This window comes from Phalacrocorax aristotelis, chromosome 9, assembly GCF_949628215.1.
Source record: "Phalacrocorax aristotelis chromosome 9, bGulAri2.1, whole genome shotgun sequence".
Classification (NCBI taxonomy): domain Eukaryota; kingdom Metazoa; phylum Chordata; class Aves; order Suliformes; family Phalacrocoracidae; genus Phalacrocorax; species Phalacrocorax aristotelis.
Genome location: NC_134284.1, coordinates 10575183 through 10602048, shown reverse-complemented (window position 1 = coordinate 10602048; position 26866 = coordinate 10575183). Strand labels below are relative to the sequence as shown.

Genomic DNA, 26866 nt, shown 5'->3' with positions numbered 1-26866 from the left:
TCAAACAAAGATAAATGAGATCAAATTTATTTTAAAGTAGTGCTGATTCCATAGAAACTATAACTGCAGTTAAGGTTTTAAAGCATTTTATTTTATATAGTGTTTGTTGGATTGAGTCATGATGAAATTTGAAGAGGGTAAACCAGATGAGGAAAAACATACACCTTTTTTCACTCACCCACAAAAGGGCTTTTCACCCCTCTGCAGTCAACCACTCAGCTTCAGGTAGTAGGTTCTCTTCAATTACTAGTTTTTTATTGGAGCAATTTAATTTTTTTCCAGTCCAGAAAAGGTTGGAGGTGTAAGTTCAGCCTTTTCTGGGCTGAGACAAGGCTGGTGGCCTGCACGACTGCTCTGTGTAGCTTTGCTCATTTGAGGACAAAAAACCAAATCAAATCTCTGCTTTGGTGCTGTAGTAGTTTATGGAATACTGGGATGACATGAGTTACCTTGCCGTTTAGCTAGAAGATAATTTCACGTGTCTTGATTGCAACCTCTAGACCCTTCTGGGGTAGAAGTTACATCACTGAATGAGGCTGGTTTTGACTCCTTCACATACTCTTGAGCTCTAAATTTATCCTGTTAATTATAGATACCATTCAGGTGCCAGGCATGGACTTTGCAGCTTACCCAGCCTGCCTCTGTATGGCCCCACGTAGAAGGAGAGGCAGTCTGGCAGGCTCACATGCTGGCATCATGGCATGGAGATGGGTGATGGGGAGTTGGCCAGCATGAGGGCGACAGGGCTAAAACAAAAGGGAAAGACCATTCTCTTTGCCCTGGGTGGTTGCCTGTTGTGTGGAGGTCCTGTGACCTGCTGCGATGGGAGAGGAGCACGTAGCAACCTAATGAGTGCCGGGCCCAGACCATGGAGCTGTATGTTTGAATCTCATGCTGACACAGGGAGACTGGACAAGCCTTTAGATGTCCATCTGGGTAGACTGAAAGACCAAGCTACCTTAGCGTTCATTTTGTTGAGTGACTTCAATTTTAAGCACTGTTTTAAACCCAAGAGGAATGTGGTCAGGCAAAGATGAATGCACATGTCCACGGTGTTTAAAATTGAAAGTAAAGTGACTTGCAAGTTGTCTTGCAGAAACCTGTTAATCTATGTATCATGGTATGGTCAGTGATAATCAAAAGACTAAATGCGGCGGGAAGCAACCATATTTTTGGTGTGAACAATCAGTGGTTGGACAACGACTGCTTCTATTAGAGCAGAAGAAAATTTGAAATTTCTGTTTCAAACTTTTGGGGAAACTTCTTTTCCTTAAAAAAAAAAAAGGAATATTTTTCCCCTTGCTTAGAAGTGAAATAAAAAGTCAAAATTGCTCATGACATGAAACACGTCAAAAAGGCACCCACAGCAAGCTTCAATCTTTTTGCATTGACTTCAGTGCTTACAGTTTAGGGTATTTTGTTATTTTGCTAAAGTCAAAATATTACAGCTGAATTGAAGTGCTTCAACTGTAGAGAAGCAAACCACTTCAAGCTGATGAAATGAAATATTCTGATATTTTTCCACTGAGCAATTTAGGTAGAATGTTAGAATCCTAGTGAGTCTCCAGACAACAAAGAGCCAGCAGCAGGCTGCAGAAGGATGCAAGGAGGGAGAGCACATTGTGGAGCCAGAGAAATAAATGGAGTGGAAGGTTGACAAGAGCTTTTTACTTGCCAGTCTTAAAGGACGTTGTGTGGGAAAGACACTTTAAAAACAAACATTGCTAGGACTCCCTTTCTCTGTTGTTGTCTTTATGCTGCCATGAAATATTTCAGACTGTTACAAAGAAAGAAATGCAGGAAGGGTGAAAACAGACTGTTCTCTTCGTATGTCCAAGTCCCAGTGGCTTCCTTGTCCCATGTATGACCCTCAAACATCTATGTGATTTTTTTACTGTTTATGCCAGTTGGCCTACCCTGGAGAAGGCAACATAATACCTATGAACAGAACATGTACAGCAAAAACCTAGATGCATTTCCACAAGCCCTCATTCTCTGAGCTCCTTACTGACCTCCAGTAAAGGGGGTTAGTCAGTTGCATATATGCTACTGGCTCCAGCATTCACTGGGCTATTAATCCTCCACTCACTGGGGAAAGAACTGTTTCCATCAACTCATTTCACTGAAGATCTCAAAAATGTACTGTTTAGTTTTGAATCACTGTCAAACTGGATTGATCCCATTCATCCCAACTGCCATAGGACTGAGTATCAGAGGATTGCCAGTGAGCTTCATTCCCTGAAGCATTTAATGTTTCTGCTGTAGATTCAAATCAGCAGACTTAGCAAGGGTTGATATTTTTCTCAGCACATGGCTTTAGAGGCCTTAAAATCTCCTGTCATCGCAGGTGGTCTTTCTATCTTTCTGAACAGGATCAAATGGCCAAGTTGCAGGAAGACCTCAGCCAACCTCTTCCTTCCTAAAACCACAGATTCCCATTAAAAATCACTGTCTTTCATGGCATTTAGGGCTTAACCAATATTTGTGATTCTCCACTACCTTATAACATGAGCCCCCTGAACAACGTTCATTCTTCAAGGCTGGAATGTGGTACTACACTACTGTAAAAGATAGAAGTGCAAATTGTTATTTAAACTAAGGGCCTCACTTTACCAATAAATATCAAAGGATGTTAAAGTGGATACAAACACAACGCAGATGCCCTGGAAAGGCATTTTATATTGTCAGAGCAAAGGAATAAGGCCTTTGCAGGGCTAGTGAGTCTCACAGATTTATAGTAATTTGATTTTTTCCTGTAAATCCCCAAGTCTTGATATTATATTAACATAAAAGTTCAGCTTTCAAAAAAGGTTCATATCTAGCTTTTGTATGCAGGATATCATTTCCTGAAAGGACCTTAGAAGCCAGGTTGCCTATTACAACAGGATTGTAATTAGCTCATGATTAAGAGCAACATTATAGCATGTCTTTTTGTATTATATTTGGAAAAAAACCAACATGTTGAAAATACTTGAAAATATTTGCTTGTGTAGTGACCTTAAACAAAGATTACAGTGAGGGTAATACATTGTTTCTGATGTAAATATATTTTTTGAACTGTATAACACCTCTAAAATATTGTTGCTGAATGCTAATTATAGTAATTCTTCTTTAATAGGCTAAAATATATCTCAGATTATGTCCCAGGCAAAAAGCTGGAGAGGAAGAGACTTTCAAACGTACAGGCACAGAAACCATGCTGCTTACTTGCTGTTTACACCTTCCTAGGAGAAAAGGGATGGCAAGAAATTTTGAAAGGCCAAAAAGATGGTAAGAAAAAAAGCAGAAGCTCTGGCACTATTCTTTCCAATGCTGAAGGACATAACCTACTGCCAATACACTCCAGAGGTAAACTCCTACAGGCTGTGGCCAGACTGCAGACTTTAGTATGTTGTAATTCCCTGTTTGATGCCCAAAATGCCAATACAAACTATGCCTTTACCAGCTCAAGCGTATTTATACCTTTTTAGTGACAAGTGTATCTTTAAACAGCTCTGTAGGAATGGACAAACAAGGCAGATTTTTTCAATAAAAGTTTATGGACCCATATTATTGCGGACTACAGGAGCTGTAACCTGGCGCTGTGTGCCAGCTGTTGTGCCATGGAAGAGTTATATATGACACTGAAGGGAAGAAGAAAAAAAGAAAAAAATTTGAAAAAGGATCAAGGGAGTTTTCTGTACTAAGGGTGGGAACTCTATTTAGCAAAGTTCTTCCTCTAAGGTGCTGTAGAGTGCGGATGCTGTAGTGTCTGATTCTCGTCTCTGTTATTGCCATTTGTGCGATGCAATTTTCTGGCCAGGTGAGCCTGACTTGGGCATCCAGCTGGGCTGGGAGTGGACAGTCCATGCTGGAGTGCTGCTGGACGCAGAAGAGTGAGCGTTAGCTCTTATGTTCCCTGCTGTTTCTTGGCATGCAGCCTGTTCCCAAGATATTATTTGAAGCTGGTCATGGAGGTTTATGGTTTATTTTTATAGCAATATTTTCAAGCAATTATCTTCCAACTTGTAGCTATAGACCTTTATACTCTCAATCTAGCAAAGGCTTGTTTCTGTAAATCCACTTGTTTAAGATTTCCCTCATGTGTGCACACTAAACACATTGTTAACCTTGACGAGCAGTTAAACACTTAACCAGCACTGCAAAATTTCAGCTCATTTTCAAGTGTTGCAAGCCTTCATTTCTCCTGTCTGTTCTGTAAACCTGGCATGACAAGGCAATAAAGAAGGGAATAAAATAGCTAGAGCCAGCAACTTAACTGGTTTAAATCAAGGTAGTTCCACTAAGTCAATGGGGCTATAGAGATATACACAAGCACTCTGAATCTGGCTTTATGTAAAAAAAATCTCAATACTCACTGGCTTTCATAGGTCTACCTGTATTTTATTTTATCTCTTATTGTTTCAGCTGGGGGGGTTTGTTTTGTTTTGAAAAGAGGACACTGAGTTTATTTAAAAGATTATTGAGAGCTTATTAGTCAATATTGATTTTGGTGTGTTTGAGTTGGCATAGATGCCTTGCATAAATGCAATTATCTTATGCTAATAGAATCTATTAGAGATCATGCTGACCAGTGAGTGTTACATCTTCACAATGGACTAAAAATCCAGGATCTGACTGTGTGTTGCACTACTATGTTTTACAGCTAATGTAACTCAAATAATTGGATTGGAGATGCAGAAGAATAACGTGAAGATGCACTGAGCCAGGCCCCCCTTCATTAGGTGTGGTACCCAAAATGTAACACGCATTTCACATGCTAGTCATAGGCGAATCCTGGAGCCTGAGTTTCTGGATCTGGAAGAGGAAAAGGAAAATGTTGCTGTAGTGGTTACTGCAGAACTGAAACACCAAACAGCAGACGAGGATCAAAAACGAGGCAGGAGGAACACAAGCTTAAGCACTCTGCATACAAAGATTAATTACATAAAATAAAAGCTGGAAGAAATAAAAGAGCCAAACAAGGCAGTACAGGAAATTTCTAAAAATGTTGCTGTTGACACTAAAGAAAGACAGAGAATATTCTGCCTGCAGCTGCAGTACAGCTGTCACATCCAAACAAATTAAAAACCTCTGAGAATCAAAAAACACAATAAACTGCAACATTATTTAAGTGAAGCAGTATCTTTCCTCTGCATCCCAAGCCGAATACTTATTTAGAGTGTGAAATGTAGCCTGGGAGCACCCAGGGGCACAAAAAATCTTTGTAGGTTCAGGGAAGCTTAAGCTCTGATTTTGTGGGTGTTGAAATGCACCTTCTTACTGTCTTGCTGCCACTCTACAAATGAGACCTGCCCTGTTTTTCCGTCTCCATTTCAAGACTCCTGATGGCAGATTCTGAGGCTCCTGATTTTGGTACCTAAGCAATCAGAAGATGCACATACACACTTTTAAACTGAGCACTGCAATACTTCCTAGCAGTCTAGCTTGTTTGCTGTGTGGCATTTCAGAGTACTGTACAAAAAGAGCAGCTGGGACTCTGCGTGCTGTTAGAGCTGAGGAACCCCCACACCCTCCCAATCCCATCTCAGTTGCACTTGGTTACTGAGTTTTGCATTCGTTATAAGGTGCTTATGCGGATTTACAAAGCCATTGAAAAGCAGAGCCCAAGTTACCTTTCTGAGTTAGTGACTCTTTACTCCGCTGGTCACAGACTGAGGTCAACTGATACAGGTCTCTGTGCATCTTCAATACTGAAATGCATCACTTTGGGTGGTCGTTCTTTCAGCCATTGTGCACGTGGCCCCGCTGCCTCCTGACAGTACCAGTGCTGCTACCTTCCCTGCGGTTAAAGTCAAAACACAAGACATAGTTACGCTTGTTGGCCGTTAGCTGGATGCAAACCACTGGGATTTCTGAGGAATCATTGCTAATACCATTTTTTTTTCAGTCATTCCTCTTTAGTGTTTTGAGATGTGTCTGTGAGACAAGGCACTAAAAAAAGTGTTTTCTTTTTCCCCTCTGTCATTCCATTTTTATTTTCTGTTTGCAAATGTAATTCGCCCCCACGGTATAGCAGGATAGCATGCATAATATAACTATGTGAGCACAGCCGAACTTTCTCCTACTCTAAAGAAAACATTTACCATGGACCAGAGCACAGAGTATCTTTACAAAGCACTTCTTTGATTAAATACATAAAATAAACCAGCTGCTGCTGTAAAGAAACATAAAGCATTTATCAAATTAAACATGGATTGTGCGATCTTATGCTGACTATTTAACCTTAAATGCCTACTAAATCAATGCAACAGATCAGAATTCACTAAAGAAGTCGGCCTTCTAAAGCCATTATTATTAATCACTACTTTAAGTTCTATAAATCTGTTTGATGTCGGGCATAATACAGATGATTATGTGAGCTGGAATTTAACTGTATTGTTAATCAATGGATGTTTTTGCTGACTGGATGAGGAACGGGGAAAGAAAGCATATGGTTAAAAAAAAGGGAAAAAAAGAAGAAAAATTTGAATGTGTGTGTTCCAGAAATACTAAAGTAGCTTTGTTTCACTGATGTAACAAATTCCATCATATGAAAACTATTACACAAAGGTTACTCATTATTAAAGGTATGCCACAAAATATCATGGTAATAGAGTGTTGTCATGGGATAAATATATCTCACTTTGAAATATTCTCCATAAATGCCTCAGTCACCACAGCTTCCATTTAGCTGCAGAGGGCTGGAGGGAATGTTTTGTTTTAAAATTAATCATCCACTGTTCTTCCTTCCTGTCAGTAGGCTTAAGCACTGCAATATGAGGGAGAAAATCTTGGAACTGTTTTTTATATTAATCCAATGCCCATGACCAGAGGCAGGAAGGGATACTCCCAAGCCTGATTTTGGGAATATCATAACTTTGAGAATTTCAGTAAGAGCTCTCACTTAGCTGCAGTACCCAAAAAGTAAACTGCTCTGACTCTAACAGAACTGACCACTAGGTATCTAAAGCAGTCAGTATTTGTCCTGCAAAAAGCTGAGAGGTTATCATAGAAAAGAGGCTAGAGTTATTAATTCCAAAATTTTTAATTTAGGAAGCATGCCAGCACACAATCCATCAGCAGTGATGTTAGAAGATGATTCAGCTGAGTTTAAAACTGTATGTGTGGAGTTGACTAAAGACCCCTAAAGAAAACAGCTGATGTACGACCTTACTCTGGGATCAGCTTGAAAAGGAGGGCAGAGATGGGGAGGGTCAGCAGTCATTTATTCACTATCAGTTATTGTGTGTTTTTCCAGCCCCTTGGCTTTCTGTCCTCCCTTTTTCACTGAGCCTGTGTGTTCAGGATTTGTGTGATGCCTCAGCCAGCTCCTTCTCTGACAAGCCTGCTGGGGGATTTGCTGGCTGTTTTTGTAGGACAAGAGGCAGACAGACTCTGCCCTGCTTCTGCATCCGCAGGGATTCAAATGGCTCTCCAGCGCACACTGCCCCTGCCCACAGTAACCTCAGGGGGAGTACATGACTCTGAATCACCGCACAAGCCTGCTCAAAGTAAAAAACAAAAACAAAAACAAACAAACAAACAAACAAACAAAGAAACAAAAAAAAACCCCAGCAACCGAAAGTATGTCTGTGAGTAGTCATAAACATTAACTTCTCACAAGGCAGCAGGTCGTGCGCTCAGCAGCTGAGCACTGGCGTGGAGCTGTGCCGGGAGAGGAGCGCACCGACAAGTGGGACTGAAGTGGCATGAAAGGAAATTGGATTTTCCTACATTGTTAATTGCTGCCCGTCAGTAAAGATTACTCTTTCCTTTTTTAACAGTGTTACTGCATGGCTTAAATCTTTATGATAAAAGCTCCTGGATTTTTTATGGGAGCTTCAGCAGACACATTTTGGGAGCCGTTACTTAATACGATGTCACTGGGTCTGCAGGTGAGTAAAAGCCCCAAATAACTTTTCTTTTGAAATGTTCTTGTGGCAGCTGTTTCCACACATGATTCATAACTCCTCTGCCTTAAGAACTGTGGCCATTTAAGTAGCTTCAGTGAAAAAAAGCACAGCACACGCACAAGTCCAGAACAAAGCACAAATGCTTTCATGAAATACCTGTCCCCACAATCTCATAGGAATGCTTATTTGGAATTTTTGACAGCATTTTATATGGTTAATGTGCTATATGGATACTCACACCATGTACCAACCACACCAGTTGTATGAGATAGCTGATTTGATAGAATCTAACTCTATTTTATGGGCAAGGAAGTAGATTGAGGAAGTGAAGCCGTGTGGGATGAAAGTGGCGGAAACAAAATTAGGTTTCAGATCTTCCTCCATTCTCATCTAACACATGCTCCTTCAGACCACGTTGCCATTGTACTAAAGTTGGACTTTAACAATTCCTGTGCAAAAAAAAGAACCTTTGAGAAAATAACTTGGGGACACATTTATATTCTCACTATATGTAAAAGTAGCTGCGTAAACTGATTTTCACCTGTTTCAAATAAATGACTACATTTCTACATCTGACCCAAACTGTATCTGCCTCATTGGAGTCCTTGTTGTCCTTTGGGGCTGCAAATGTATAATATGAGAGTGGAATGAGGCCCAGTGACTTTACCAGACTCTCTGATCACAAGCTTAAAACAAGTCATATCTGAAACCACACTTTCAGCTATTGTCTCATAATCAAATATTCCAGTCTGGGATTGCTTGGGGACCTTTCAAAGCTTTGATCTTCAGTTTTGGTTATTAATGGCATTTAAGAAACTGCAGCAGGATTGAGACATTACCACATATTCTCCTGGCTTCTTAATGCAACCCCTGATAGTAGAGCATGTTCAGCACTTGATGTTACTGTCAGAAAAATGACTGCAAATAAGCCTTAAAATGGAAACTGTGGAGAGGGAAAAATGAGGGCAAAAAAAGCTTAATCATGGGTTGAGAGAAGGGAAGAAAACCAGAAGAGAGCTGCGGACACAGACACCAAGGAAGAAAAGAAGATGAATCATCTACTGCAAGGTTTAAAGACCATTATTATGTTAAGTAATGAGCATCTGAAGTGTGTGTATGCACTTTCATGTACAAAAGACAAAAAGTTAGATGCATGTAGTTTGCTGCTTCTTCGTTTGGAGGTTTGTTGTATATGAAAATACACTATAGCTTCTTGCTGCACAAACCTGGAACAGCCCTCTTTACAACATGCATTTGCAGGAGAAAAAAAAGCAGCTCAGTATCAAGTCAGAGCAAAGCTGAAAAATTCAGATGCAAATTTTTAATTACCTGTGGAAATGGGGATATTTGGCTTTGGCCCATGTACAGCCAAACATAAAAGCCAATTTTATTGCTACAGACTGGAAGTGGCTCTTTCCCCTGTATACTCTCTCGTGGTAACTTGTACAGCCAAAGCCCCTCTGTCACTCATTTTGTGGCATGCCAGAGCCAACACTGCTTCACCCAGCTGAATGCTTTTGAAATCTGCAGTTACTTTACTCAACATTTTAAAGGCAGCTGTAGTCAACAGTGTGTAAATGAAAGGAGAATTCAGCCCGAGTGGCAAGAAACTATGGACTGCAATTTAAAAATTTTTTTTTTGTGCTCATATCTTTTTACCTGCAGTATCAGGGACAAATCCTTCAGTTCTGGAAACAGCCATGAGACACCTTTTCCTTAACATTTTCAGTTGGGAGCTACAGATGCCTTTTAAGCCTGATTTCTCAAAGTTCAAGGCTCACACGATCTTACTTTCTGCCTGCCATCTGCAAAGAAAAAGCCTCAACCAAATTTGATAGATGGTCAGAAGTCTCAAAACCAATTATGATCACAGGAGGTTTGTGAATCGAGAAAAAGCCCAACTTACTGGCTCACTAACGGGAAACAAATATTTGGCTTGGCAGCTGCCTGCTCACCAGTCAGCGTACGTGATGGCCGGTCAGCCGGTGTTTACCTAGCTAAAGCACTGCTGCCTCTTGGTGACTTGGCATGTCACACTGGAAGAAAATAATGCCTTATGAAAATACCAAAAGGACATTTTAAAAGTCTGCAATTTTGGCTGCCAATTTTATTCTAATAGAAGTTATGCATCAAAATTCAATAGAATTTAACTAATAGAGGATATTTATCAGGATTTGATGATTGATATCTTAGACTGCAAGACAAAGAATTATACATTGAAATCCAATATATAGCCTTGTAACCTGTCCAAAGCACAAAACACCTTTTGTCTTTGTGAAGGCCTGTTAAAGGCAATGATGTTGGTGAACAGGACAGCTTCCCTCAGGGACACTCCTGTCTTCTATTGCAGTTTCCAGACAACTACTTAAAGACTTTACTTTTGTCTTACTGTTCACTCCATTTTCCTAGCACCACCTGCTTCGGTTTTGGGGCCAGACTTTCAAGGGTCTTTAGACACCTAATTCCCACTGAAGTGAAGGGTGCTTAGATGCATAAATATTTGGTGCTGAGAGCAGCTACTTTCAAGGTCATTGGTCCTACTGTCTGCCTTCTGGGCTCCGGACATACCACGTATACCCTGGAGCCTGCACATCTTGCACAGATGTGTTATAACGGGGAGGGGAAGGGGCCCCACACTTCAGCTACAGCAGGTGAATCTGGGCCCGAGAGTATGCCCTGTCCTAGGTATGCTTTGCCCTTTGGCTGGAACCTGCTGCTGTCCCCTGTACATGCCATACAGGCTGAGAGTGTGGGATGAAAATGGGGCAAGGAGGGGAATGACACTGCGGTGGTGGTAGGTACAGCCTGTACTCCAGCCAGCTGCTAACAGAGCAACTACTGCAGTTTCATGGCCCAGGTAACCCCAGTGGCCCTTCCCCGCTTGCGCAAGGGGAGTGTGCTGACAGGGAAGCAGAAGCCCCATCCCTTCAGCCTCTCCTGAGATCTGAGCCCCCAGGAGCCCAAGGGAAGGAAAGCCCAGGCAGCTGGGCAGCCCCGCTCGTGTCCACGCCAGTTCAGCCCTACACAAGCTCGTCCCAAACAAACTTAGAGAGCAGGGGGGGCTTGTCTCTTGTTGCTTTGCTTGCGGTCAATTTGCAAAATAATTCCTGCAGGATGATCACACAGAGCAAATGAAAAGCTCAATCCTGAATCCTCCACCGCTGTGGGTAATCCCTGTTCCAAGGAGTAAAGTCTCTTGTTTAAATGCAGACTAGAAAATTGAGGGTTCCAGGGAAAGAGTAAGCCTTGGATAGCATGTTTTGCACGTATCAGATTTAATAATTAATATTTATTTTTAATTAATGAGCTCTGTAAAACCAAAAGACGACTGATAGCAGAGGAAGTTGTGATTTGGGTGGGATGGAAGTTAGCGCACCAGAGAATAAGAGTCTTCAAAACTGGGCATGAAAGAAAGAAGTTTAGTTTAAGTTTGCTGAGGATTTTAATAGGTTCAAGTTGATGTAGGTAAGTATTTAGTCTTGAAAAGAAGATATAAAGGCACTGCAGAAAAAGATGTAGATTGTTAGGAAGCTTTAGGAATTGAGAAGAGCAAATTACAATATTCTATGGGGAGAGACAAATACAACATACAGAAATATATAGAAACCAAGTCTTTCTATAAAGAATATTCCACCCCTTCTACAATATTGCCCTAATTAGAAAATGTACCATAGTGAATGTCAGTTGCAAAGCAAAAAGACAAAGAAGAGCTTATAGCAAAATTCAAAATCCAAAGCTGGTTAGTTTTTGAGAGGGAAAGATACTATTTTTAGGAGATGATGAAGGAAAGGGTGTAAAGTTATGGAAGTGTTCATCATTGGAAAATGAAGTAGAGCATTATTTGCTTTTATAGAAAGGTGGAATCTTGCCTGTTTTAAAATAAATTCTAAAATTCACATTGAATTCTGTGGGTCAGGTTTTCTTTTCAGTAAAGTCAATGTACTGAGTTTAACCCCCTCGCAGGTAGTTGTTATACAGATTAAATTGTTAAAATCCAGTATTCCAGAGAAAGGAAGCTCTTCGTCAGGGGTTCATTTGACAGCACAGGCTTTTCTGTGATGTTTGCACAGTCACTCATTTTCCGTGCCTCGGTTCCCGGTCATCAGCCGACCCGTGGGTGTGAGCCTGGCGAGGTGTGTTGTCTCGGTGGCTTTTATCCCCGGGATTTAACCTCACACCGCAAACATATCCAGCCCGCTGCACGGCCTGGAAGCCTCCCAGCAAGAGGGCTTCTCCCGGCTGTTGGCGCTGCCCCCGCTCCTCTGGCTCAGCGCGATGGGGAGTTCCTCCCTATAAGCCGGGACTACATCAACCAGAGCCAGGCGGCCACTTGCATTGATGTAAATATTTTTTTTCCCTCTCTTCCTCTCTCGACGTGTAGACACAATCAACTATTTCAGGAATATGCTCGATTTCTGCATCCCACATACATCGATTTGGTCAATCTGCTTTGCAATCCTCCACTGAGCACAATAAATGAACCCATGCAGAAGGGGGGGAGGGGGGGAAGTTACCTAAAAAGCTGCTATTTCCTCAGGTGGTCGGAGGTGTTTTTAACAGCCCAGCCTTCCCCGGCGGGGGCGGTGGGGGAGGCAGGGCAAGAGTGCAGCAGGAGCCCTGACGGGACGGTCCGACCCAGAGCCCCCAGCGTATTTTGGGATATCCCAAAAGGGCCGGGCCACATCTCAGGCTGGAAGCCCCACGGTTCCCTCAAAGCCCCCCAGCCTGCCGGGCTGCAGGGTTACCTCCGCAGGTGGCCGCGGGTGGCAGGGGGGCCGCGGCCACGCATCCCCACGGAGGGCTGCGGCCACAGCGGGCCGGCTTCGCTCGGCCCGGCCGCTGCGGGGGACACGACCGGTTTCCCCTGGTTCACATGAGCCTCAATGAAACACGGTCGTCGGCGAGTGGAAACAAACAAACATTCTTTATTTACATTTTTTTTCCTTTACCCCCTGGGAGGCGAGAAAATTCATTTAAACGTGCTGGGGACCCCGAAGTAGCTCTGGGGATTTAACTGGAGGGACGGGGCGCCGGGCACACGCAGCCGTCCCCTTCGGGCCCACGGGGACGGGCATGGTCTCACCCCGGGGGCCCACGGAGTCGGGCTCGCCGTGGGGCGGGGAGTCACCGCTACAGGATCGCCCTGCGGTCCCCACCGCCTCTGCGGGTGGGGCACACGCGTGGGTGCTGCCCCGTACGCGCAGCGTCCCCGGAGAAATGCCTGCCCCGTCTCATCCCCGCGGGTGCCGTTGGGGAAGAGGCGGCTCTCGGTGGCGCCCCGGGGCTACCGGGCACTCGCTGGCCGGGGGCACGGCGGGGCGGGAGGGCGGCCTTTGCAGAGGGGCGAGCGGCGAGCCTACCCCTCGGTCACCGGGGGTCCAGGGGTCCGAGAGGGGACGGCTCTTCCCCGCCCCAACGCCCGAGGGACGCGGGAGGGGGCGAGACGTGAAGCGGCAAACCCCGAAATGAGGCCGGGCAGCAGGAGCTGAAAAGTATCCAAGTCGGTCCCAAGCAAAACAAGAGATGAAACATTTCAGGTTATTACGTTCTCCCTTTGAAGCGAACTATTTCCCGCAGATAACAATGCGTAGGTATATTTAGACAGCTCGGCTCGTCCAAGGAGAATGCGTCTTGCGCTATTTAAGAAAAACTCTAAGAGTAAGTGCAAATATTTGATGCTGAAGAGCTCTTAAGGCTTGAAGAGTACCATTTACTTATTTCTACACATCAGTGTGGGCTTAGGATGTTAAATAGATTAAAAGGCTAAGAGAGGTCACTGAAGTAGACTCTCTCTCATCCTGACTTTTTTCCTTGCAAAGTTTTTGCACTTTCGTTAGAGTGTCCTTGGCAAATCCTCGTAAGAGCCACCTCGGATACTGTACAAGTTTATGGCTCTCTGCACGCCGCCCCCCGCCCTCCCTGGCCGCCCCCCCTAAACTCCGCTCCAGCCCAGGCATTCAGCAAATGTTTGCCTGCAGGGTTGAGATATTAATAAGCACTTCTCGGCCTCCTTTTATACCCGGGGCGCCCGGGAGCGGGGGGCAGCAGCGGGGCGCGGGGGCCGGGCAGGTGAGCGAGCCGTATCTGGCGGGCCGGGCCGGGCTGGGCCGGGGCGGGGGGGCCGGGCCGGCGCCCACCGCGGCTGCCCCGGCGGTGACACGGGCGGCCGGGGGCGGGGGGGGGCCGGGAGGGGACCAGGGCGGCCGCGGGAGGAGCCGCTCCGCCGAGGACGGCCACGTCGTTTCAATTTAATCACATTTAAAAAGACATAACTAATAAATTTGTATGGACGGGGCTGCCGGAGACGTAAAGCAGAGTCGATAGTGGTTCAATCCCATTGAACCCTATTGAAAACCATGACAACAAGGAACAAGCTCCGATTTATCCCGGAGAGTTAAAGCACATTGTGGGAAGGCGTCAATCACCTATTATTCGAGATCTGAACAAATGCAAAATCTTGACTGGAACAAATGCTTCCAACAGGTCCGGGACATAGGGCTACATTTCCCTTTTGTTCACGGCCTAGCAGTTGGCATGTATTTGTGCTCCCCTCGCTCCGACCACCCAGGACGGCTGGGAGGCCGTGCTTGGAGCGGGGAAGATAACTACTGTCACCAGGCACGCTTGATAGGTGGCGGCAGTAATCACGGCCTGGGAATCGTTTATATGGAGCCTGTCCAGTCCCGAAGAAATATGCGGGAAGTTGGCCAAATGGAGCCTTGTGCCCCCTTCATCTCGCCCACAAATCTCGCCGATATAAATCTCGCCTATCCCTTGTCGTTATTGCTCTTATTGACATTTTCCCCGTGAAGTGGAGCTGCTTCCAGAAGCGGCACCCCGAGCAGGGCGGGGAGGCGGGGGGCAGGCGGCGAGCGGGGCCTGGGGCGAGAGCAGGGACGGATAAATATAATCTATACACAATAGCTTATAGATGTCTGTTTGGACAGGGAAATTTGAACCAACAAAGCGGCCGGCTGGAAGGGTATCTCCGTGCGTACCGGAGTTTGTATTTCCAGGCGCGCAGTGCCTCGCCAAACGCTCCCACGCCGTTTGCGCGGGGGGCCGTGCTGTGTGAGTCTTGGCCGACGTTCCAGGGAAAGCGAACCTCGGGGGAGGTGAGGGGTCTCCCGCCCTCCAAGCTTCCCTCCGTCCAGCCGGCCTCGCCTACCGCTGGTTTTCCAGACGGGCGCCGGGTCCCTCCCGCGAACCCGGCGGGAAGCGACGAGGACGGGCGCTGCGGCGTGTCCCGACGGGGAGCGTGTCCCGCCCGCCGCGCCCCCCGCGGCTTGGCCCACGCTGCGCGATCCGCGTGAAAACCGGCTAATCGCGCTCATCGTTCACTTCTGCCCCCGCCCTGCGGCTGAGGACCGGCCACTGCAGTTTTGCATTTGAAGGCCTCATCAGGCTTCTTATTTCTATATCATATTTTTTTATAAGTCCTCGGCGGCCATCGAGGCTGGTCAAAGCCCGACCGCAGCTTCGCGGCGGCACGGGGCCTTCCGCCGAAGGGGCGGCGGGGCCGCCCGGGGCCGTGCCCAGCCGACGCCCCCAGCCCTGCTCCCGGCGGCCCGGGGCTGTTCGCTGCTGCTTTCGGCCGATTGAAGCGGCGCTCGGCGGGAGCGGGAGACGCGCGGGTAAACAAACGCGCCGTGTTTGATCTTTTCTCCCTCTCACCCACCTGCAATCATTTCGGCCGCTCACACATATCGCCCGAGGGGATATTCCCTGGGTTCCGACAAGGCAAAATGGTGCTAAAAAAAAAAAAATCTCGCCTACCCCGCCGCCCGACTCTGGCCTCTGGACGGAGGGCGTCGGGCTCGGTGCGCTTCCCCAGCCAAGCGCACGCCGACAGAAAGGTGCGCCTTCCCCCCACCGTGCTCGGGAGAGTCAAAACCCCCAACCCCGGAGACCCCGTCCCCGCAACGCACACATCCGCCAGCCTTCCCCGCCGAGAGCTCGGCCGAGGTGTGAAAAATCCCCCGTTGAGGGTAGGAAACCTGCCAATGACCTGCGGGACGACTGGAGGTAGCACGGCAAACAGCCCGGGGAAATAAAACAAATAACGCCTTAAATTCCTTCCAGGTTTAAAGAGAGAGGGGAGAGGGGGGAAATAAAGCGGGAGAAGCAGGGAGGGGGCTCTCGGCAGGCTCTGCGGATGTCCTGGGAGGATTCACTTTGTCTGCGGATAGAAGGGACCCTGGTGGCTTTGGTGGCGGATGGAGGGGGGTGGTTGTTGGTCATCCACATGCCACCCAAGATGTTATTCACTGCTAACAATTACCATTATCTGTCCCCACTTTTGGCTAATCAGACAGAATATGTAATGATGAAGCCTGTTTCCTGCTGTCTTTGGGAGGTAACGGGTTATTCTCTCATGGGGGTGGCGGGAGGGGGGGTTACACCTACTCCCATTAGGGCTTTAGCACTTGACTAATTCAGGTACTTAGCATCCTATAGACAGGGACGGTTTGAAAGCAGACAGTGTTTGCAGTGGGGAGGACTGTTTATATAAACAGGACACCTCTGTAAACGACACTAATATTTGGGGTTAGGTGGCGATGGAAGGGAAGGTCCTCTTGAGCCAGGAGATCCCCCAGTAGCTGGGCGCAGTCCTTTCCTCGCAGCTTTTAAGGGAGGGGGATCGAGATTTGGGATTTTCTTTTTTTTTTTTTTTTGGAAGGGGGGGTGGGGGGGTGGTGTGCACAACCTACCATGGCCACATCTGGCAGGATCAGTTTTACGGTGAGGAGCATTTTGGATTTACCAGAGCAGGATGCTAATAGCATAAAGCAAGCCTCTGACCATCACCACTCAGCGGAGAACTACACCGGCTCGCCGTACCGAGGGTGGATAGAAACAGACAGAAATCACTATCCCTGTGAGTATGAAACGGACAGGAGTTCGCCATCTCCGCACAGCTATCTTTTATTTGTTTCCCCACCTTCCTTTGGGGAAGATGTGAAGAAGCGAATCGCCAGCGTGTGTAGCCTACAGGATCGGGGGGATCCAGGCTGGGAATATTATAGAATATTACTGAAATGCAACAATGAAACAGCAGGAACATCCCGGCCACGAGCTTAAGAGAGAAAATATTTCTATTTTTCCGTAGGTCAGTGCATGTTCCCACGTATGGCGGGAAGCAAAATCTCAGGCTGTGTCCGCCCGTCTCTCTGCGCTTATCGTTTAAGCTCGCTTCCCGGATCCTCTTTCTCTCTTTTTTTTTTTTTTTTCCCTTCCCTCGTTTCACTGTTGCACGAAAACCTGCCCTTTTGTGCTGGAGGGGTTTCATGTCACCCCACGCACCGTGGAGGACAGCTGAGCACACACGCCGTGCCTCGCCTCCCCCACGGGCGCCCTGGGCGCCACCGCCGAGATCCACGCGTGTGCCACGGCGGCGAGCAGGCTGCGGCTCACAGACCCCGCCGGGCAGCACGGCGGTCTGACCTCACGGGCAGAGGCTGCCGCAGATGCACGGCCTTTAACGTGTGCCTGTGTGTGTGCGCGGGGGCAGTCCCTCCCTTGGATGGGTCGGGAACACCACCGGCATAAGTTTAATATTAAGGTAACGGAGCGGCTGGAGAAAAGCAGTGGCGAGGGGGCCGGGCAGCCCGACATCGCGTTTAGCACCGAGCGAGCGCAAACGCTGCCAGTCCGCAAGCCCCCGGGCCGTGCCCTGCGGGGATTCCCTCCCGCGGGGGGAAAGCCCGTTCCGTCCCGTGGGTTAGGCTTAATGTATTCGGAGGGTTATCCCACATCTCTTGTTGACTGTTGGGATTAATCCGGCCCGGCAAACAGCCGGGGCTCTCCCTGCGGGAGGCATTTCGGCTCTCGACAGCCCGCCGCCCCCTCGCTGCCTGCCCCACGGCCCGGCCCCGGCCGCCCCCTCTCTCTAACCCCCTCGCTGTCCCCAGCTTCCGACGAGAGCGGCCCGGAGCTGAGCTTGCCCGACTCCACCCAAAGGTCGCTCCCCGCCCGCGGCTCGGAGGCCGAGGAGAAGAAGAAGAAGCGGCGGGTGCTCTTCTCCAAGGCGCAGACGCTGGAGCTGGAGCGGCGGTTCCGGCAGCAGCGCTACCTCTCGGCGCCGGAGCGGGAGCAGCTGGCCCGGCTGCTCAGCCTCACCCCCACCCAGGTGAAGATCTGGTTCCAAAACCACCGCTACAAGATGAAGCGGGCGCGGAGCGAGGGTCCCGGCAGCCCCCCGCCGCGCCCGCCCGCCCTGCTGCGGCGGGTGGTGGTGCCGGTGCTGGTGCGGGACGGGGAGCCCTGCCGCGGCTGCCCCGCCAGCCCCCCGCCGCCCGCCGCCCGCCCCAAGCTGGGCTGCGCGCTGGCGGGCTGCAGCGCCCAGGCTGCCCTGGCCCTGCCGGGCTACCGAGCCTGCCCGCCGGCCTCCCCCGCCGCCCTCGGCGTCTTCCCCGCTTACCAGCACTTAGCGCACCCCGCCGTCGTCTCCTGGGGCTGGTGACAGCGGCGCCTCGCCCTCCAGGGCCGGACTCATCCCACGGGCGCGGGAGGCGCGCCCGGCCCCGGGCTCCCGGCGCGGGGGAAGGCTCCGGGGCGCGGCGGCGGCCGGCCTCGGGCGGGCGGCGGAGCGCGGCTCCCGGGGCGGCGGCGGGCGGCCGGGAGGAGGCTGGCCCGGGCCGCCCTCCCCCCCGCGGGGGCTGCAGCCGAGGCGCGGGTGCCGGGGCGGCTCTGGGTTCGTGAAGCCTCCGCTCTTCCTGCTCCTTCTCGAGGGGTTCCCTGTTAAAAAACAACAGTGATAAGCCTAGCGACCTAGTTTATTCTAAAATAGCTGATTCTTCCGGCGACTAATAAAATGATTTTTGGCAAAAAAATATTTCCCGGCGGAGAAGTGTATTTTTGACGACAGGAGCTCTTTCGTAGGATTACCTCCTGGGCCGTAAAAGCTGAAATACTCGTCTTGATCGCGCCAGGGGAATCTCACTCTCAAGTTCGTTTATTTCACCCACGTGCGCCGGTAAACGGCAGATAAAGTGTGCCGCAAGCATCTCCCTGTAATCCTGGCGGTATTTCCTACGCGAAGCGTGAGCCCGGAGTCCCCCGGCTCTGGAGGCTCCCCGACGGCTCGTTTGGGGCGGCGATGCCGGCCGAGGCCCCGGGGGCTGCGGCGGGCCGAGTTTCGTTGCCGCCTCTGAGCCGCTAAGGCAGGGTCCGGAATTAAGCCAGTCTTCCCGTTAGTCTGTATCTGTTCCTAAAATCGACTGGGGAAGGGTAGCCAAGAGAAAATAGTGATGTCTTTTAAAGGGCAGAGACTTATGTTTTGAAACGCTTTGATTTTATTGAACTATTGATTTTATTGATTTGGGGGGAGGAAATCATATAATTGTCCTGGCAACGACCAATGGGGAAAAACCCTCAAACACTCACACCCCACCCCGCCAAACCCAGGTGCCTGAAATATAGACTAGACCGGCTGTCTCCATCCCTCCGACGGGAGCCGCGGACCAGGAACGCGGAGGGAATATCCGTGAGAGAAGACCCCACGGGGACTGCTGCAGACAACCTGCCCGCAGAGGGAAGGCTGACGAGGGAAAGGGACCTGCAGAAGCTGTCTGGGCTGGGTTTTTTGGTTTTATTTTTATTCCCTGGAAGGGAGTTAATTCGGACCAGATGTGCCCCTGGGATGTGTCGTGCTGCCTACACATGCCGGGGAGCCTCCCGGGGAGCGGGACCGCGAGGTGCCGCCGTCGCGGCAGCACCGCTTCGCCCCTCTCCCAGCCCTGCGTCCCCTCCACGGGGACGGCTGGGTGTCGCCTCTGGCCTCCGTGCGGGAGGACCCGACCCAGCTGCAGGGAGGGCAGGTCGGGGAGGATGGAGCGACGCCGGTCCTCCCACCTGCTTCCCCTTCTCTGCTTGGGCAGGGGGCCATGTGCCAAGGGGGAGATGCAGTGCGGACCAGGCTTCTGGGATGTGCGGGAAGGACCCGGGGAAACACAGCCCCTGTGTCACCTGGGGTGGTTTTTTTTTTTTTGTTTCTTTTTTTTTGTTTTGTTTTGTTTTTAATCTTCCCCCCTTTCTTTTTCCTCCTGCACTGCGAAATCTTTTTTTTTTTTTTTTTTTTTTCCCGTCTCAGCTGCTGGCCACCTTGTCTCCCATATGGATGGGGTTATCTTAGAAGAATCTCCCAGAGAATCGCTCCTTAAACCTCCTTTTGTCTTGGGGGTTGAAAAGAGCATTGTTGTGCGTGAAAAGGACCTAGACAAAATCCGCACTGTTTCAATTCAGGACTGTTTAATCAGTCCCTAGTGACAATTTTATGGGTTTTAGGCGGTACAATAGTATCTTTTAAAACCTTGTGGCCTTCATGAAAACAAAAGGCTTGAATTTTATGGGCTTACAACTCCAATTAGAACAGTGCCAATGTGTACGGGAGATTATCAAATTTGTATCATAAAACCCCTTTATAATAAATGATTTCTGGAAGCCGGGGAGAGGCGGGGGAGAACGGACCCGGACTTCAAGAAATGGACTTTGTCGCATGTAGTTTTAAAAGTGCACATACTGCTCTCCATTTTAACTCTTTGCGACCCAGCTATGCAGCAGGATCAGCAGTGGAAATAGTGTGACATCGTCACTAGAAACGGAAACAAAGACAACAGAAGACCCCTCCTTCTCAGCCCAAATCTACCCTCCGTCAGCTTGCTGAGGGTTTGGCAACATCCCACCCGGAAGGCTCCCTTCCCGGCTCCTTGGTTATCTGGGCTGCTTTCCTGTCCTGGAGCCCACACATGGTCATAGGAAGCGTCTGTAAAATAGGAGGTCTTAATTATATTACTGCTCTTACCAGTTACTGGCTGTACGGAAGATGACAGAGGGTGCCAGGGCGTCCCTTCCCTTCCCAGCCCCAGGCTGCAGTGATTTCCTCCAGGGACCGGCTGCAATGCCCCGTGATGCAGGTTTCTTTATGCAAAACGTGCCGTTTGTGAGCGTTGCGTTTTACCAAGCCCAGGCAATGGGGAAGGTGCCATTCCTGGGCGCCGGCGAGGGCTGACGTCGTGTCCTTGCAGGCTGAGGGGAGGTAACTGCAACAGGGGAGCAGGGAGGATGATAGAGTCAGGTTCAAGCACTGAGAAAAGCAGCCACCTTAATCTGATACATTCAAGTAGAAAGAAGAATGTATTGAATAATGAGTCAATACAAGAAAGTCTTGTGAAGAAGATAAGGTGGGACTGAAAATATTTATCCTGATAGAAACGAATGAATCTGTCTAAACTTTAAGTGTATTTAGCAAAGAAAATCGATTTGTTAACCTTACCAGTGGTTAAGCCTTATCTAGGAGATACATCTTAAGAAATGTCGTTGATAACGGCTTCGAGGCAAAAGAAACCTCCGGTCTTTCAGTGTATTTTCTGTTACTTTGCCTTGGTTTTTAATAAGGCACGAAATCATCTCAGTTGTAGGTTTGTTTTGTTTTTTTTTCATCCTCCTCAAAGGGGTGAATGCACACACAATCTCTGCCTCTCCCTTTCTTTTGCCCCACCAGGTCTCACTGTTACTTTCACCCTGCAAACAGGCCTGTGGTTTCACTGAACCTAATGAATAAACATGCCATGATCAAGACCTAAATACCATCTTCAGCTAATGAAAAGCATTGCTAACATCTTCAAACATCCTCCCCGGTGCTTTATTCTTAGTCAGTAAATAAACTATTGACTTTGCAAAGGCCCATCCCTGTTTCAGTGGGAGCCCCTGAGCACATGTTTATTAACTCAGAACTAAGACATTAAAACAAATTACTAGACTGCCTCAAAAAAATCTGACAATAGTTCTGAGAGAGTGTATGATCAAGTTTCTTTGCAATAATTTATGAACGAGTTGAGTGTGCCCCTGCCATGTCCATCATTAGTTTTTGGATGTACACATTATACATTTTAAAAATTGCAAAAGATGAAAAATATCACCTCCCAGGCAGAACTCTGCCATGCACCAAAGTAAGTTCTCTTATCACTGATTTAGGAGAGGCTCCTGGCAGCCTTGCAGTATTCACATCTGCATTAATATCCCATCTGTACTGTGATGTTAACTAAGGGTCTGTGGAAACTCTTTGGACTTTTCAGCCCCTCCTACCTCGTTGCACTCCTTAGGAGCAAGCCTTCCTCCCCTGGTCAGAGCTTTGCTGATGCTGGCAGACACAGTGACCTCACTTTGCTTCCAGAAACCAGTGGTGCCCAGCACTTTCCGTGGAGAAGCACAGGCCTGGCTTTCCCTGTACTCAGTGCCCTTCATAAGCCACAGTTCATTGATGAAGGTAGTGTCTTACTGGACTCAAATGAATGATAACTGCTGCTTCTTGAGAAGATGATAGCTAGGATACAAGGAATAGCAGTTCCTCAGCCTTACTAATGGCACTCAGCCCTTTCATCAACAGCCTAGATAGTGCATTTTCCTTTTCCTCAGCTGGCGCTTCCAACTGTTGAGCATTGGTTCAGTCCCATACCTATTAGCCATCAGGTAGCACACTCTTTCTAGAATTCCTGCCGCGATCAAAGAATTGCAAAGCAAAGACTCCACTCCGTTTACCTGACAAAAAAAAAAAATTTAGATGAAGAGTCAAGCGCTGCCAGCAACAGCAATGACAGAAGGATCCCAGACACCTCACATAGCTTCCAGGAAGCTTCTAACCCATCTTGGTTAAAGGGAACTTCCTGTGGGAAAGGAGACAGTGGATGCAGAGTTGCCCATGTCAGAGGAGTTGCTTTATGCTCCTCAGTTCTACTCAAGTATCACACAGGAGTAGAGTAGCTCAGATCAGCAGTATCTAACATTATTAATATGATTAAAAAATCACACACCTACAAGATTTAACAGGCATAAGAGAACACTGCCTGCCACTAAGCACAGATTACCGAGCTATGAGATCAGGATTACTTTTCGTCATATGCAGCCTTACAATTGCATTCTAAACAGCAAAGGCAAACAGCTCACTAGACTGACGGTGTTGGCAGTTGTGCCAGTTTTCATTCTGTTTTCTCCAGTCCTCTTCTGTTTAAAAGAGGTCATGAAGTGTGTTGGAAATGTACCCTCCAAAGATAGGTGTCCCAAGCAAAAGTTGGGGCACCTCTTTCCAGACCAGAACTATACCTTTCTTTATATTCAGGACCAAGATGGAGAATGAGTCCATTTCAGACATCCACAGGACCCAGACTGCCTTCCCGAACAAAAGGAGTCCAAATAATTTAGAGAAGATGCCATGTTACTTACGTCTTCATAAGCCTTTACTCCATCTAATGCTTAAACTTGGGAGTTAGATACCCTTTTCAGAATCTGACAGAATTTGGCTTTGGATGAGGAGTACTTTGAAAGAGAAAAGGATCAGAGAGAAACAAGAAAAAGATGGAGGCAAACCAGTAACAACAATGAAAAGAGTAAATCTCACCAGTTCTGGAGCCCAGAGGGTGTATTGCCAAGGGACTGTCCACGCTGCTTTCCAGCAGTCAGCCACATTCCTCAGGGGCATCTGACATGCAGGACAGTCCTGTTCACTAGTTCACAGTGTCCCTGAGAACAAAAATGATTTCTTGACATTCCCAACAACCACAATATTTTGCTTTGCAGTATTAGTAGGCAAGAAGCATCAGACTTTGTATGCTGGGAATGCAGTTTTCCTCTTCCTTCCTTATTTTCCTGTTGTGGGTGGGATATTTGGTACTAAGTTAATGACTTTATGTATTCAACGCTAGTCAGGATTTTACTAAATCATAAATATATCTACTTAAAATATATAGAAAATATCAATCAGGAGAGAAAAAAATCCTTAATTTTATAAAATTTATTTATGCAATTGCATATGAATTATATAGTCAAATTTCAGCACAATGGTGCTATGTTGGGTTGTTTGCATGCCTTACCCCATACATGTTACATGTATTTAAGTAAATTATGTCTTTCTTTAGCGGTAATAAAAGGGCAATTGAGAAGAAAATATACTACTGATATTTCTCCATATCTGAATACTGTGGAAAAAGACTGAAGATCATTGCCATCTGTTGTATCTCAGCTCAGACATGTGACTATTTATGTTAACTGCTGTTTTCATAAAACTCGTGCAGAGTCTTTTACTTCTTTGTTCTATAGCCATTCTTCAAGCTTTGCATCCTGTCTTCTACACCTATCCCATATGCTTGTGACTTTCCAATGTTGCCAGACAAAGTAAACCTCCCTGGAAAGGCTGCAGCCCAGTATGGAAATGGGCCCAATAGCTAGTACTGTGCTCTTCTGCAAGCCGTTGAGTTGCCTCGTCCTGGTGTTTGTGTGTGTTCACATACAGCTCCTAATCGGACACATCTGCTCTCTGCAAAATACAGTATCATCTGTGATGATTGCTTTGCCATCACACTTCAGAAAACGCATCTGCTGCTGCTATCTGGGAACTGGCTGGGGGTTCCTCCAGATCTCTTCCATTTCCCAGTTGCTTTCAGAGAGCACCGTGTTACTGAACGTCTTTCTGTGCTATTTGCACATACAGTTACAAGGCAATCATGACTGCTTTTACTTAGCTCTCCCCTTCCCTTCCTCTACATTGGCCTCAGGATGCCATGCAGGTGTTATTGTTTGTGTCTTCCATGTTGAAGTTCTGCCTTCATCACCACAGTATTTCCTCTGTGCCTGGTTTACCTTCCTTCTACTGAAGGCTGAGATTGTGTTAATATTCTTCCCTTTTTCATAATTTCTTTTTAAAACCAGTAATTCAGCACTCCATTTTCTTCACTCATGTCTAATACAACAATCTTGAGGAACTAATTTTACCATTGAGAAATCTTTAAACCCAGTTACCCAACCAGCTTTCACAGTACCAATGTGTATGTTTGTGATTAACATTTGCCTATTCAAATTTGGTTATTGAAAATTAACTTTATCTGTGTTTCAAAGTAACCTAGAGTTTATTATTGTTTTCTGCTTTAAGTTCTTTAGTTTCAAATGTCTTTGACAACAGAGTTTAATTTTGGGCACACTGAAATTTGGAGCCGCTACAGGAATACTGTTCTGGTGTCTGCATTTTAAAGAAGATGTTAAAGTACTCAAAAACTGTCGTGCAAGAGCTGCCAGAAAGGTGAAAGCTTGGCAATTGTCCTGTGGAGTGAAGGTTGGGTTAGGTGTCCTGCCTATTCTAGCTTATCGAAGAGACTGAAGAAGCAACCTGTTGAAGATTTCACACAGTAAACATAAATTTGGTCATAAAAGGCTCTTTAGTTTAGCTGGAAAGTTTAATAAGGTCCAACAGCTGGATAAAACATAGTACGAAATCTGGCCTAACTCCTGATCAGTGAGAATAATGAGCCATTTTTGCCACAACTTGTGGCAAATTCCCTGACTCTGAAAATTTTTAATGGGGTATTTAAACAAAGATTTTCTAGTTTAATCACAGATGTTGGCCTTGTGTTGAGAATTAATTCCAGAGATCCCCATGGCTCATATTGTATTAGAGATGACAGTGCTTGATCAGAACAAGCTTTTTTGGCCTTAAAATCTGCACATCTACATTTACTACCCTGGTGGACTTCAGGTGTCAGAATGGCCTCTGTTACCAGCACCCTTGGGCTACTTTAATTTCAGCTCATCATGGAAGAACCCAATCAATCAGTATCATGGAGGTGGTTTTGAATGACATCAGATATAGCTGGAAGGCTCTTCAGTGCTATGATTGCATGTCCCAGCTCATTGGTAAATGGCTTGCCTAGAAGAGTTGCTGAATTTGGGGTAGATGCAGCTGCAAGCATAGAGGTGGGTCTGAACAACAGCATGGGCTTGTCTTTGTTGCATAGTGTAGCCCCACAGCCCACACTGCTAATGACAGGTACAGGCTCTCCTGGGCTTCTTGATAAATCTGTGCCCAGCCCCACACGGCACTCTCTATGTCTCTATTTCTAGCCACACCCACCTGCCAGTCTGCAGATATCCTAGGGCAGTGATGGTACGGAAAGGCCAGATCTCTACCCCTCACTCCAGCACCTTTTCCCCTCTGCTACAGCAGCATGAAGATCACCCAGGTTGCCCTAGGTCTCCTTTTGGTCACTGTCCTTTCTCCCTCTAGCACTAGCTTCACAGAAAATGGGGGCTGCTGAGGATATCTTCAGACATCTTCCCAAGGGCACCTTCTAACAGCTGGGAAAAAGAGCTGAAAAATCAGGAGGCTGAGGAAATGTATGTATGACTCTCTCTGTTGCTTTTTCTTTCCTATCCTCTTGCTCTCTCTCTCCACCATCAGGCTATGCCTACTATAGAATCAGGCCAGTAGCTGCTCCTAACAGCCTCACTTTGCATTTTTTGCTATTGTCACTGTACCAGCCAATCATGTAAAAAATGATATATTGACTTGGCAGGTGCTTCTGTTTTGAACATGATTAAATAACTTTTTATTGTCATCTTCAAAGCATTTTTATGGTCATTTACTGAGTGAAAGGGGCTCTGATTTTGTGAGCATCTGCCAGAATATGTTTGATCCTGTCATCATTTCTTCAGAAAATCACACGCCTGTAGCTAGAGTGCAAGATACAGTAAGTGCATGAATTGTCCATTGCACTCTGCACTTACAACACTGCCTTCATTGTCAATGATAACAACAGCAGGGGAGAGATCTTGAGAGTTAAGCTACCTGCTGTTTTCTCCTTAGTGTTTGAGCTCTTGGATGGTGTATGAATCTCAGAGATGCAAAGAGCAGCTTCTTTGTTGATGCCCTATTTTATTGGTTAGTTAAACATGGTATGCTGTTTGTAATTAGAGGTGACTAGAAAGGAGGATTTTCATTTCATGGGAGATGCTGGGTGTTTTGTTGTGTCTCAGCATGGCAGTATTACAGCACTGATGGAGACCTGGGCCATGGTCTGCTGCTGATCATGGAGCTGCTCTGCAGACCTCCACTGGGCACCCAGTTTTACGTTCCCATCATGTTCCCACATATTGAGCAGAATTCACATGTACCCCTCAAATGTCCCAGTTCCACTGAATCAACACTT

General features: G+C 47.2%; 1 protein-coding gene and 1 long non-coding RNA gene across 2 annotated transcripts; one reads left to right on the top strand and one right to left on the bottom strand.

Annotated features, from left to right (window-relative positions):
• Positions 1–3245: 3245 nt before the first annotated feature.
• On the bottom strand, positions 3246–18380 carry LOC142061851 (uncharacterized). The gene is made up of 4 exons (XR_012662278.1): positions 18316–18380; positions 5616–5782; positions 5256–5359; positions 3246–4797 (listed from the first exon to the last, which is right to left on the bottom strand). It is a non-coding gene; the product is annotated as an uncharacterized LOC142061851 (long non-coding RNA).
• NKX2-8 (NK2 homeobox 8) lies at positions 15046–18378 on the top strand. Its single transcript, XM_075103393.1, has 2 exons — positions 15046–16773; positions 17807–18378. The coding sequence occupies exons 1-2, from the start codon at positions 16608–16610 to the stop codon at positions 18355–18357; spliced, it is 717 nt and encodes a 238-aa protein (XP_074959494.1). The 5' UTR covers positions 15046–16607; the 3' UTR covers positions 18358–18378.
• Positions 18381–26866: the final 8486 nt, after the last annotated feature.